Source organism: Canis lupus, chromosome 1, assembly GCF_011100685.1.
Source record: "Canis lupus familiaris isolate Mischka breed German Shepherd chromosome 1, alternate assembly UU_Cfam_GSD_1.0, whole genome shotgun sequence".
Classification (NCBI taxonomy): Eukaryota; Metazoa; Chordata; class Mammalia; order Carnivora; family Canidae; genus Canis; species Canis lupus.
The window spans coordinates 72,272,096-72,286,201 of NC_049222.1; the positions used below are offsets into that span (position 1 = coordinate 72,272,096).

The window sequence follows — 14,106 nt, forward strand, 5'->3', positions numbered from 1 at the left end:
TAGGACGTGCTGGGGCTCCCCCTCATTTAGTTGTCATCTCTGGGAAACAGGAGAGAAAGACTGCTGAAGAACAAGCCTACTTCTCACCCTAATCTCTTCTCAACCTGAGAATTTTCACGTTTCCTACCAAACTCTGGAACAAGAACTGGGAAATTCTGTCAAGGGCCAGACAGCAAGCGTTTCTGGCTTTTCAAGCAGCCCATTTGCCAGTGTACTGCCAAAGCAGCCTAGATGGTATGTGGGTGAGTGGGTGAGCACGGCTGTCCTGGCTACATTTTGCTGACTGCTGCTGAGGCCCGAAGTCCATACCCAGGTCCTGGAGGGAGGCGAGGGGAAGGGGTGCTCGTAAACATTCATCCCTCAAAGCTACCTGCATGCTGTCCCAGGACATGGAGCTGCGAGGTCCTTGTGAGCCAGCTCAGGCCTCTTTCAGCCCCGTCCTGCCAGGAAACCTAGCATGTTTCTGAATGTGGGGCCTCGGAGTCCTCTTCTTCCTGCGGGTTAAATTCCTTCTGAAGCAGAGCTGTCTCTTGAGCCGGTGGACCCAGCACAGATGTCACTCGTGGGTGGGTGACCCGACATCAAGGAAATGCAATCTTTAGGAAGAGTGACCCCCTAAACCAGCTCCCTCCTAGTCTCCCCATGTTGTCAGGGTTCCCCTGTGAATCACTACACCTCAGGTCCCATGTTTAGTAATTCTCAAGGCTCTTTAGTAGCTTTTCCTCAAGTTCTTTTTTTTTTTTTCTTCAATTTAATGTTTTCCATGAAGCTCTTTCAAAGAAATAAAAAATTCTTCTTTGGGAATGCTCCCCATAAGACTGCTTATTAACTAATAGATTCATTTTCTAAAGCGGTTTTCAAAACTTTCTGGAACATAATTCTCCTTTTAGTAGAAGCATACTCTGGAACCTTCTAAAGACAAATCAGAGAAAAGAAAAAGTGGTTCTTCTTCAAGTAGTTTAAACCTCTATGTCAGGCAGGAACCACCTTTAAGTTAAACAGTAAACTCCTCTGTGGGGGCCCTGGGTTCCTCGGAGGTCGAGTCTGAAAACTAGTGTCTCCCAGAAGAATTCTCATGCCTGAATAAATGAAATCACAAAGGCTGAGCAGACCCTGCTGCAGACACAGAACAGGAGGTCAGCTCTAAAAACTCTGCTAACCCCCCCGGGACCTGGTCCTCCTGGCCACTGAGCCACCAGCATCGTATGGAGAGAGGAGACGGGCCACATGGCTCCTTCACCATAGTCCTGGGATCAGGGTCTGGTTTGGTGCACATCAGTGTCCAGGCCTGAAAAAGCACCTGTGGCTCCTGTAGGGAGTTGCTTCCCTTGCTTTATCGTCAAATGTCTACAAATCATAAATGTGTGACTTCACCCAAACAAACAACCCCATGAATATGAAATTCTAGCCAGTCAGCCAAATTCGCTTCTGATCTTCACAGCAGCATTCCACGGGGATATATTATTATCTTGCACTCTTTCTTTTCTCTATTCGCTGCTCTTGGGCTTCCTAGGTGTGTGGCCACATGCCTTCACTTAGCAACAGCGACACGGGGGCCCTTCTGTTAATGGACTACAACTCCATCAAAGTCTCAGTGCGTCCCAGAAAGTCCCGAAGTGTGTTAATAGCCTTTGGTTTTTAACAAGCAGGCTGTGAGGGGCCAGCAGAGGGGAGGGGACAGGGGTATCCGCTGTGACACGAGATGGCACTGCTACAGCCCCGCACACCCGAGTTTGCTCACAGAATCTTCTCTGTGCACAGGCCTCACCTCGCCTCTTCGGCCCAAGTCCATGAGCACCCCACACCCATGGGCCACTTTTAAGAGTCATGTCCAGCACCTGCTCAGCCCACAGTGCTCATGGGGTGGGATGCATTTCCTTGTTTGCCTGTGTACATCTTAGCTACACTAAAACACAAGTGTGGCAAGTACAGGGGCTAGGCATCTTCCAGGTGTCTCCAGGCCCTGCCTCAATGCCTGGCCCATGGTACATGCCTGATAGATGTTTCTGAATGAATGCATCACTTTTAAAGACTCGGAATGCTTTTCAGCTTCTTGGAAATTATAAGGCACGGTTGGAAGCCATAAAATGCTTTGAAGAATGCCACCCATCCTATTTGTGACAGGAAGTACTCTCCTTTCTTTTCAGTCTTTTTGATTTCAAAATTTACTGTTATAAGGAAAACAAAAATCTGTCTAGGGAACATGATCTGGGAAGCCCATTAAACCTCATTTAGAGTTCCATTTTATATCTCTAAGCAGAAAGACCAAGGCTCATGGCTTTTGGGAGTTAATAAATCTAACACTGCAATAAATGAACCTGCTTTTTCAATTTGTGTCTGAAATTTGATTTAACTCTGCCTGAAAGTGGCTCTATGGCTGGTGAGGGAAGCCCATCTGGCCGCCCAGCAGCACAAAGACCCTTGCAGAGGACAGACAGCATCTCCAACAAGTGCTCTGTTTAGGGGTACATGTAATGGTCTATTCAGGGTCTGGGGTACCTCATGAGAAGACGAAAGATCCCAACATCCGTACAGTGATTCTAGCCCTTCTCCTTCTCTCTCCCATATTCACTGCTCCTTACTCCAAAGAGCTGCAACCTTAATGCTATTTTTTGAAATAAAAAGGAATTATAAGTTCCTGCATTTGCAGTCATGCAGCCGGGTGGGCAGGTCCCCTCCACCCAGGGTAGACAAGAAACAGGCATCGGAGGCTCTCTGCTCTTTCTCAGGACTCCTACTACCCACGCCTGAGTCAGTCCCTAAAGTTCTGGTTACGGACAACTGGTGATAACCAGCTGTAGCCAAAAATAATGAGCGCTGTAGCAATATGCAAAACAGGGATCGTTTGGGACTGCCTCACATTTGACATGCCCACAGTGAGTGATGGGGAGGATACACGTGACGATAAACGTCAAGGGCTCTAAGAGGCAGCCGTACTCACAGAGTTCACTTGGGCAAGTTCTAACCTTTCTTCCTTCTCTTGTGGACATGCCCTTTCATCTAATGCCATTAATGCTACTAACAGAAACAGGCCTCAAAAAAGTAGCACTTGGGAGCCCATGTTGGGTCCACCTTGAACTATGGCACAATTTTCCCTCCTTTCCCATCACAACTAAGTCCTGGGTGGCAGTCCATTCCAACATGTAAGTCTGTAATTAGGAAACAACACATTCCACCTGTTCTTTCATTACCATGCGACACACAGCCTTTACTGGAAAAAAAAAAAAAAAAAAAAGGCCTTTTTTTTTTTTTCTCTTGACAGAAAACAAGGCCATGAGCTACCTCCTCTGATAAGCTCAGAAGGGCTACCGGCACCTTGTCTCACTGTCCTCTGAGGCAGAGTCGAGGCTGGAGGGCCTCCCGGAGTCCAGCAAAATGCATGGGCCCTCCAGGGGGTGTTTCCCTACTCCCATCACCTTGTCAGGTCAGATGCTGGTAGCTGCTACTCCAGTCACTGGAGACTCAAGAAAAGTCATCCTCCAAAAGACTGAGGATAAAGCGCTAAATAAAACAAGCCCCTGCCCTCCTGGAACTTACAGTTCATTAGAAGGTCTCAGAAGAATCCAGGAACCAATACCTTCGTGATGAGTGGCGTGAAAGAACATAACATGGTGCAGCGGAAAACCCTGACAAGGACCATACATCCAAGCGCAGAAGGAAGGCAACATATCAGCTCCTGAGCGAGGAGGTGCCGGCGCCCCATTTCTAGCCATACGACATGTGCTGTGAAAATTTCAGCCCTCTCCCCCCTTTTCTTTAGTCCCTATTTCTTCTCAACACCCTCCCTATGAAACCACTATTCCCAGCAGCTGAAACGTGGAAATGGCCCCATGTCCGTAACGACTGTAATCCACCCAATCGAAAATATCTGGCAATGGAAAGGGAACGAAGTGCTGATCTACGCTGAAACACGGGCGACTCCTGGAAGCAGGACGTGAAATGAAATGCCAGTCACTGAAGGTTACATATCATCCAGGGCTCCGTGTACACGAACACCCAGAACAGGCAAATCTAGACAGCGGAGGGTGCCTGCCAGGACTAGGGCGGGGGTGGTCACGCTGGGAACGGCGGCTATGGGGTCTGGGGGTTTGACGGATGATGATAATGCTCTGCAATCATTTGCCTACACAGCTCTGTGAATACACTAAACCATTGAATTATACACTTTAAATGGTGAATTGTATGGTATGTGAACTATTTCTTAAAGCTGTTGCTAAAAACAACCCAAGAGTCAAGCTGGGGAAGGTTGTTTCAGCAAAGGACGCTGTTCTACAGAGTTTGTTCTTGAGGAAATTACCTGGTGTCCTGACAGCAGAGCCAGGGGACAGGCCGGGCTCTCGTTTCCAGCTGGCTGGCTCCACCAGGGCCTGTGGACTTTCGCACTCAGCATGGTCAGCCGCTTCTACCCACAGATGGGCAAGACCACTCAGTCTATGCAACATGGCTCCATGCAGTTCAAGGCTGCAGTGTGGCAACATGCAGACCAAGTAGCTCAAAAAAATCGGTCTCGGTGCCACCCCATTAAGTTGAGCCGATCTTTAAATTTCACACACTGACACACAGAATGTTACCATTTGCATATAAATGGGAGCTCTTTAATTTTTTAAACAATTGAAATCCAGTAATTTTCTCTTTGCTATCAGGTACCGGCACAACCATTCACACCTAAGAGGCATGGACACTGCCAGGAATGCTGTGGGATCCACAGAGCACTGCCCCCTGCCCTGCAGCATCTGCCCTGGGGAAGGCTCCCCGCACACCTCAGGCAGCACCTGCATTCTCTGTGTGGTACATGGGTTTCACTGCCTGAAGGCCAGATGACCCCAACTCTCAACTCCTGGTGTGCCACGGAACTAGAGAGCTGGGAAAGGATGCAGACAAGGCACCCGAGGGGAGAAAAGCAATCTGGAAAGACAGCATTTTGACAAAAGTGAGCCCTCTTCTTTAGGGTATTTATGGGACATTTTACATGTGAATATGGCTGTTTACAGCTGTGGGGAAACAATGGCAGTGTTCACAGACAATGGTGCGCTTTTTTGCTGTGGACGACTTCAGCACAGAAACAGAATAGGGAATATGTAAACTCCTGATGGAGGTATACAGAACCCAGAAGCACCAACAAAACCCCATGCTGATTTCACTTGTGAGCCCTTTAAAGCTAAAAGGGACATGTGATGTAGCGGGGCTTGGGGCTCTACCAAAAGAGCAATAATAAGGCAATGTTATTTGTAACCCCAGAAAATGTGTTCATCTCTATCTTTTTGAGAAAATCTGTAGACAGGGGTGCGGGGGCAGGGCATAGGAAGCTTCTGTACCACATGCTGCAGGGCGCCAAATGGCAAGAACAAAGAACAGTAAGAGAGTAGGAACTTTTCTCATCAAGTCTGGCTGAACCTGTGGCTAAAAGCCCCTCTACCGAATGTTCTTTTCCTTTTTCTTCTATTTACAGATGAGTTATAAATATTATGAATTGATTTTAAGTGTTTATTTAAATGGTTCTTCTAAGAAAAAATGAGCACATTATGCCATTAGTGGCTTATTTTTTTTTAAATCTTCATCATTTAACACACATTTGAGCAGACTTCACACACGAGAAAATTTCAAGGTAAATAAAACACAATCCCTGGCCTCAGGAACAAGAGAGGAATATTATCTGACAAATGAAAGTTTTTATGTACTGTTATTTTAGATCAGTTTTTGAAAAATTCCTTTATCATAGTGTAGCAGAGGACACTTTATTTGTTGTAAGATTTCCCCAGAAAAACTCCAGGGGCACTGAACTCAGTAAGAAAGAAAATTCCAAGAAAGACCTAGAGATACCTTCCAGACTTGGAAGGAAATGTTCTAAAACACTGTTTCATAAACCAAATACGACAAGGAAAAAATACACAAATATAACTAAAGAATTATATAAGAGCTCCGTTCTTTCCCACATAAAAGGCACAAGGTTTAAAAAGCAACTAAAAAAATTACCCCAATCTCATTTTTCGATGTGCACTCCGTCCAGCTTTCAAAACTCTAGAAAATGAATTATACAACCCTGTGTCAGAGAGACAGAGAAGTGCCTCCTGCCCAAAGCACTGTCTTGCCTTTTTAAAAATGGGTATTAATTCACACTATAGTTCACATCCTAAAGCTGGGGTTCAACAGCATTCGACCTCTTGATTTGCAGCCTGAGCTTAACCATGTCACGGGGCCACCAAGACAGACTGGTCGTCCCTGCAAAGAAATTGTGACAAACAGCTGAATGCTGGATATGACAGGTGTTTCTAGAAACTCCCTATCTCACCCTGAAAAACCACCTTGCTAATTGCCACACATCATTTTGACTCTCCACAATGCTCCCTTTTTATACTTAATCCCCAAACTGCCTTTGTGGGGCTCTGGGCCAGGATGGTGCCTCCTCCAGACAATGCTGGGTAAGGACCTGGGGAGGTTCTGGGGTGTGTGCGTTGCCCCTGAGAGGAAGGAGAAGAGGCATCCCTGCACCGTGCTGCCCTCATGACACCAGCAAGGCCCTAGCATCTGCTGCTTTGCTGTGCAGACAGTGCATGGAGCTGGACCATAGCAGAAGGAAGTACAGGGCTCCGGACGCTGCATTTTAATAAATGTTACCAACTCAGCATCCTGACGTGGCAACAGCCTGAAGAGATGACAACTAATTTCTCCTCCAAACTGTTCTGTGTGGAAAACAAAACAGAAGTGTTTTAGTTGTTTGGCAGCTGGAGCGCTGCGGATAAGCTACCAGAGGAGGGAAGAGGGGCGGGGTGCTCCGTGTGACCAGGAACAGACCTGGACTCTGCAGGCGAAGGCTCCCTTGAATGAAGGAGTGTTAGCGTTAAAAGGAATGGGCAGAATCAGCAATGGATCAGTTTGGATTCAGAGACGTGACACATGGCTATGTTTTTATTCTCTGCCCTTTTTACGTGCCAAGATCTGTGAATCATGAAATTGTGTCAATTCACAGAAACTATGCTTTGGGCCCAAATGAAATCAGAAATGAGCACCAGAGTCCTCAGACCAGGGCACTCCTGGGATCATCCCCTCTGGACCTCAAGCAAACAATGAGTTCTCTTGGTAACAGTGTATTCAAATCACGCCCCCTTCACGTATGTGAAGCCCACCATGGGAAGGGGCCACTTAGTGGGTTTTCCAGGGCTCTTCCTGGAACTCTTCAGGGCTCTTCAGCAGGAACCAGACGAAAGGCAGTGATGTGGGGAAGACCTGAAAAGCTGGATGTTTTTCCATTTGCAATCAACCTTGAACGTGTCCTTTGCGGAGCGGAACCTTACATGCTGGCGTGGCTTACTCTGGGTTCCAGTGGTCAAACAGGTTTGTACCTCTTTGCTAATCTGCTTCCTCAGATTTACTTGCTACTACTACTTTAGAAGTTCCTTCTTCTTCCCGGAGAGAGGTTTTGTTTTCACCTCTCCCAAGGTTACATCCTTTGAAGCCTGAAGAGTACAGTGGACTTGGGGTAGCCGTTAATCATTGTTAACTATCTTTCTAGCTCCTCCACACTGTGTTGTGACCAACTGTCAGGCACTTCATTAGATCAGAGGAAAAACTTGCCTTTTGTGAATCAGCGGGCGCTGCAGAGCTGGGGCTCTTAAACAAGTGTTACTCTCTCTCTCAGGAGACATTTGGTCCTATGTGGAGGCACTTCTGATTGCCAAGCCGGGGGTGGGTGGGTGGCACTCCTGACAGCCTCTCATGGGTCAAGGCCAGGGATACTCACCTTCCTACAATGCACAAGCCACCCCACAACAGAGGATTCCCTGGCCCAAATGTTGGAAGTAACAAACAAGGTTGGGAAACCGTGATTTAGAGCAAGTTCTCCCCCCACCACCCCCTCAGCTCACCTTGCCCCTAGACTAAGAACTCTGTGACCAGATGCTGAGGAGCTCCTAACAGGGAACTTACGCTTTTCTCTCTCCCTGACAGGTTAAAGGAAGGAGATAATACAAAGTGTGTTTCAGCTAAATAACAAAACTAGACCATTTCACAACAAATGAGAGACTGTGGGTCTTACATGAACAGAAATTACATTAAGGTCATGGATGCTCGCAGACATTTTCTCACATCATGTTGTTAACAGTCCCATCCCACGAGGAAGGGGTTTATGGTTCCATTTTCATCCTGAGGCAGTGGCAGCTCAGGATCCTTGGCCATGGTCCGCAGGAAGGAAGCAGGGGGGTTGTGAGGAGGAGCAACGTCATCCTGCCCGGCATTTTTCAAACTATGGGCTGCGACCCATTTGGTGACTCATAAAATCAATTTACTGCAATTTATTGCAACGCACATTTTTAAAGAAAATGAAATAGGAAAAGATAGTAATGTAAAACTGGTTTCATGAAACTTTTTGCCACTTGGTTGTGGCCATAAAAGCCAGGAAGTCTACAGTCCAGCCCAGACTGCTGTGCAGACAGGAAGACAGAGCTCAGGAAGGTGATGACGTGGCTATTGGAGGTCACCAGCCATTCGGGAGCCTGGGACTCAAGTGGAGCTTGTTACCAAGGCAGTGCCTCAGCCAGGATCAGGTGCTTGGCTGGGGTGTTAAGAGATCAAGGCATGGCAGAGGCACTCCTGAGGCCAGTGGCAGGCACTATCCTTCCCTGCTGGTGGCTGACCATGAGGGGTTGTCCCCTGAAGGGAGACTAAAGGGGACAGCCCAGCTGTCCCACTGTGACCTAACTCAGGAGACCTTTCCTTTCGGCCCTCGGTAATTCCCCAAACACATGAGGGGAGCAGCTGACACTGGTAACTGTCTCCCTCAGAGAATGAAATTTCTGGCTCAATCTACCAACTGAAGCACCAGAGCAGAGCATAACACCTTGGGGACCTTTCTGACTAATGCCCTCTACTCCCATCTAAGCCAGATAAGATGCTGAGGTACTGATTCTGAATTTCTGAACTCACCTGAGGTGTGCCCCTAATTATGAAGTGCTCAATTGTAGTCTATAGAAAGAAATTAACTTCACAGTCATGTGAGGGGCCCTTGGGGAGAAAGGTCCCAGAGCCGAGCTGCGTGGATCCTCATCCCCAACCACGGCAGCGATGCTACAGTTCAAGAGACCTGCTAAGAGGGCAGGAAAGTCATCATTTAGAAAAGGATCTTAGAAAATAAAATAGCCTCTGTCCCGAGAATCAGTTAGACATCTATTTTTTTTTTTTTTTTAACTTTCATGGCTCTTTAGTTGAACCAATATGTTAAAAAAAAAAACTGTAAACAATGTATTTCTGCGAATTGAGGTTGCCCTCAGCTCATTTTCCATTCTGGTTAAAAGCAGCCCCACACATGGTTAATAGTTTCGTTAGCTCAGGATGTAAAAAAAAAAATGGTTGATGATTACTTTTCAGACTAAGGAAGATGAAAATCCCCCCCACTAGTGCCCCACGTTTCAGAGGGTGGCAAGGGGAATTGCAGGCGAGGCATGAAGTGGCCCATGATGACACGCACGACTCTGCCCGGCTTCTGCTGACCCCTGTCCTCCAGCACTCTTCCCCTAGGACCGGGAGCACATGGCATCCCTTCCCCCACAGAGCAGGACTGTGTATTCACGCCATGTGTGACGCAGGCACATGAAAGCCAGGGGGCATGTAACCTGGACTGGGGCTCAGAAGGCCGACACCCACCAATCTGACCTGCAACATGGGCCTAGGCGCCATGCTCAGAAATCCTGATTCACAGAGCAGACGTTCTGGGAACATGGCTGAAACCCAGAAGCAGTAAGTTGCTAACAGACACCAGGCTACCTAGAGAGGATAATTAAAAATAAACCTCCCAGTGGGACCACACCAGCCTGCCCACACACAGAGAGGAAGGGATGGGCCCAGGGAGGTAACAGCAAAGGAGCTGAAGCAGCCACAGGACAGGGGGCCCCAAGTCACAGTAGGACAGGTGTCTTACATGGCTGAGAATACTCAAGAGGGTGGAGGGAGCCTGGACCGTGCACCACCCGGCCAACAAGGCTGTGCTGCAGGGCCCTGGGTAGGTGGGGGCAGGAGCAGCCGGAGCCACGGCTCCAGCAGCTGGGAGATGCCGCAGCAGTGAGGCGAGGAGCAGTAAGCTCCCTTGTCAAAAGGGACTTATGTATCCGCTCTCAGGAAAAAGGCCCATCCAAGAAGAGTAAGAGGAGCCTTTCCGTACACCTGGGAAATGTGCGGGACTGCACTCCCTGTACACCCTCCCCATGCTGGCACGAGCACCCCTCCTCTGTGCTAGAGTCCTTGCAGTCCCTGGGGCTGAAGCCTTGGTCCCAGGTCCCAGCACCCTGGACAAAGAGCAGCAGGCCATAACTCACACTGTTCTGTGCCAGGCAAGTCACTCCGGAGCCCTTTCCCACAGGCATGCTCCATACACGGCCTGCCACACTCCAGCAAATCTGGCCAACTTTCCAATGATTGCCATTTAGGACATATTTAAAAGCTCTGATAATGACTGAAAGGGACGATCCGGATTTGTTTAGGCCAAGGAGAACCATTGAAAATAAAGTCAGAATCCTCAAAACCTTCCCATCAAATAACAATTCTTCCTCCCATGAAATGTTCTGTCACTTAAAATAAAGGCAGATGGTTATTCAACTAAATTCCTGCTAATCAAAAAAAAAAAAAAAAAAAAAAAAAAAAAAAAAAATAAATTCCTGCTAATCAATGTCATAAAAAAATCACACTTAACTAATAAAGTTTCTAGAAAACAGCCTGGTTAGCCAAAATCCTGTTGCTTTTCTGATTCTGACTGACATTTCAAGGAAACTTCACAAGGAGACGAGCTGTCAGTGTAACCACATGCCAGGACCTCAGAGAACCTGGGAAAGAGGCAGGGTGGAGGCACACTGTTAGAAAAAAAAATCCCAACTGCGCTCCACAGCCTCAAGGCCCTCCTGCATCTGGCCCCTGCCCACCCCTGACCTCAATCAACCTGCATGTCCCAGAGCAGAGGCCAACAAGCTCTGGAGAAAGCAGGCCAAATCAGCCTGCAGCTAGGAGTGCTGTGTATTTTTTTAAATTGTAGTTTTTAAAAGTAACAACAAGGGGGAACACAGGGTCTTGCACCTTGCAGCTTTTGGGCAGAGAGTGACAGGTGCCCCATGCTTGCTCTGATCCACCTGCCCTTGCCTGTCCGCTGCCAGTCACAGGGGCTTGGCATTTCAGAAGAATTCGGCTCTGATTAAAACATAACCTCATGCCTATAAATAAAAGTATCTTTTAAGCACTAATTAAAAATAACAGGCTGACATCTGCAAACTCCCATAAACAAAAGTATAAGAGTTAAAATAAAGAGCAACAGTTGCACATTTGATCTATGCTCAGGTGGGTGAAAAGCCACATGTGTCTTCTCTGGAGTTTTACCATTGACTCCTGAATTTATGGGGCTTTCAAAAGTGTAACAATGTCCATCTTACCTTTTAATAATAATGAGTGGGCTTTTCCTGCTTTATTCCATTTTAGTGATTGTGTAATTAGTTTTCATATTTTAGTTAACCCAACAAATCCAAAATATCATTTCGACACTGTGATCAATAAGAAGAAATTATGAGATGATTTGTATTGTACACTGTCTTTCATATCCATGGTGCATTTCACACAATTCACAGCACCTCTCAATTCACGACAGCCACGTATCAAGCACTCGAGAACTGTGGGTGGCTACAGGCGGCCACATGGCACTGGACGGGTTTCAATGTTCAGTTATTTCAATTGAACACAAACCAAGCTCACTTGCATTTTAGGAGTTTTATATAAGAGAGTTTTTCTCTTTTTTGAGTGCGTGCTTGTTTTTTTGTTTCAGATGACTTAATACAATAAATATTTACTATTTCACATATATAAAAACTTGTGGAATTCATCTTAGGATTCACCCTGCATTCTTCCAAGTAAGCTAAAAGATATTATGAACCACATCATATTGCTTTCCCGCAAGAATCCAATTTTGCTTTTCAAACCACGGCTGTTAGATTTAGTCTTCATTTCCTTTACACATGGCTCCTTTCCTGTCCTAACTGAATGCAACCAAGAAGTTCTGGCACATCTGAGCCAAGTTTCCTTAATATGCAGCAGGATGGCGCCACCTTCGTGCACAAAATGACCCGTCTGAGTTTCTAATTCAAGAACACTCCACCCTATCTGCTCATTCCTTTAGGAGACTGATGTTGGTCTTTACGATTTAAGATGTAAAAGGAAAAACTCAGAAAACTCAGGACCTCAACATACCCTGGTGACAACGAGGATTAGAGGCCCCGTGCTGGAGCAAGCATGAACAGGGGAGCAGTCTACACTGCATAAAGTACCTGTTCTTCACTCAGAAGCACACAGCATGGATGCTTCTAATGGCAAGAGCAGTGTCAGCATCTTGGGGTGCAATAGGACCATCACTCTTCATCAACAACGAGGGCCCACTGTTCAAACTCCAAGAGCACTCCTGCTTACCTCTGCATCCTGTTGGGAGAGCTGGTATGTCCTCTCGAGGCTTTGCAGAGTTCGGGGGTTCAGAGTCTTCTGCTCTAAGAGATGCTCCAGAAGCAAGACAAGCTGGTCTGGAAGGAGCTAAGGGCAAACACCAAAAAGCCTGTGAACAGACTGGAGACCTGACCTTGGTAAACCTCAGGGCTTATGCCCCAAAGACACTGACACTGGGGCCTTTTAAGCCCTATTCTCAGGGATCCCTGGGTAGCGCAGTGGTTTGGCGCCTGCCTTTGGCCCAGGGCGCGATCCTGGAGACCCGGGATCGAATCCCACGTTGGGCTCCCGGTGCATGGAGCCTGCTTCTCCCTCTGCCTATGTCTCTGCCTCTCTCTCTCTGTGTGACTATCATAAATAAATTTAAAAAATTTTTAAAAAAAGCCCTATTCTCTGTGGCTTTTCATGTCAGTTCTATATTTAGAGCAGATCAAAAGATCCAGTGTTTATCTTTTTATTTTTAGGTTGTACAATGTGATGTTTTAAAGATACGCAACACAATTTAATATATATATACACACTCTGAAATGATAAAAACTGTGCTTAAGTATTTTAATAAAACATTATCATGGTTTATTCCATTTCTTTCTTTATGGCATGTAGTATGCCAAAAAAATATCATTTAACCTAGATAAAAATTCAAGAAGACATCTGATCTTAAGTGAACACATAGAAAAGAAATAAGCAGTTTTCATGGTTTCTTTACCACTTAAACCTTGCAAATGTAACACCAAGAAATAAAGGGCACATAATGGAAATAAGAACCATGTCTCACAGTCCCATTATAAAAACTGTAAGTTTACTATTCCATTAAAAAAATTTTTAAATGATTGTACATGTAATTTCATACAAGTCTGTATATATGTATAATCTCTCACAGACACAATGCATAAGGTCACTCTTATTCTCGAATTTTCATACAGGATAGGTTAAAAAAATGGTGTTTATCACTTAAAGGCATAGAGGAAGATGTTTTCATATGGCATAAAAACAATGAAAATTTCTGAGCAAATAGTATTTATGAAATCCAAGAACTTAAAATGTCTTATTCAATACTGTACTGCATGTAATGCACTGCAGCACAGGGCACTACTCAAACTACAAATGGAAGAAAAAATAAATTTAAGATACATCTTATAGGAACTGAAAAATACTTATTTTAAAGTCAAGGTTTTAAAATTATTACTCTGGGGACGCCTGGGTGGCTCAGTGGTTGAGCGTCTGCCTTTGGCTCAGGGCGTGATCCCGGGATCTGGGATCAAGTCCAACATCGGGCTCCCTGCATGGAGCCTGCTCTCTGCCTCTCTCTGTGTGTCTCTCATGAATAAATAAATGTTTTTTAAAAATAAAATAAAATAAAATTATTACTCTGAATTCCATTATTCTCTCTACATTTAGCTTTTCTCTATCCCTGCTTATGGCCCGATAATCCCTGTCAGCTAACTCGATTTTACAGGTCTACAAGTCAATGCTAGATCAACAGAATATTCATATCACCACCTGGATTTTAATCCCCACTTTGTTACTTTAAAAGAAAATTTAAAAATCATTGGTTCTCTCACTACCTACCTTTTTGCCCCCAGGTGTGTTCTCTGCCCCCCCCCCCCCCCCCCCCCCCCCCATATACACTCTTCCCAAAATGTACAT

General features: G+C 46.0%; 1 protein-coding gene across 48 annotated transcripts in view; it reads right to left on the reverse strand.

Moving 5' to 3' along the window:
• C1H9orf3 (aminopeptidase O (putative)) overlaps positions 1-14,106 on the reverse strand; it is a 332,909-nt gene that overhangs the window by 9,289 nt on the left and 309,514 nt on the right. For 34 of the 48 annotated variants that reach the window (XR_005353980.1, XR_005353979.1, XR_005353984.1 and 31 more), the window contains one exon: positions 12,430-12,546. Coding sequence is in view for 23 of the 48 variants with exons in the window: in XM_038526871.1 (XP_038382799.1) it covers positions 12,430-12,546 (117 nt within the window). In the remaining 25 variants the exon portion in view is untranslated. The other 14 variants (XR_005353990.1, XR_005353983.1, XR_005353981.1 and 11 more) reach the window with 13 other exon arrangements.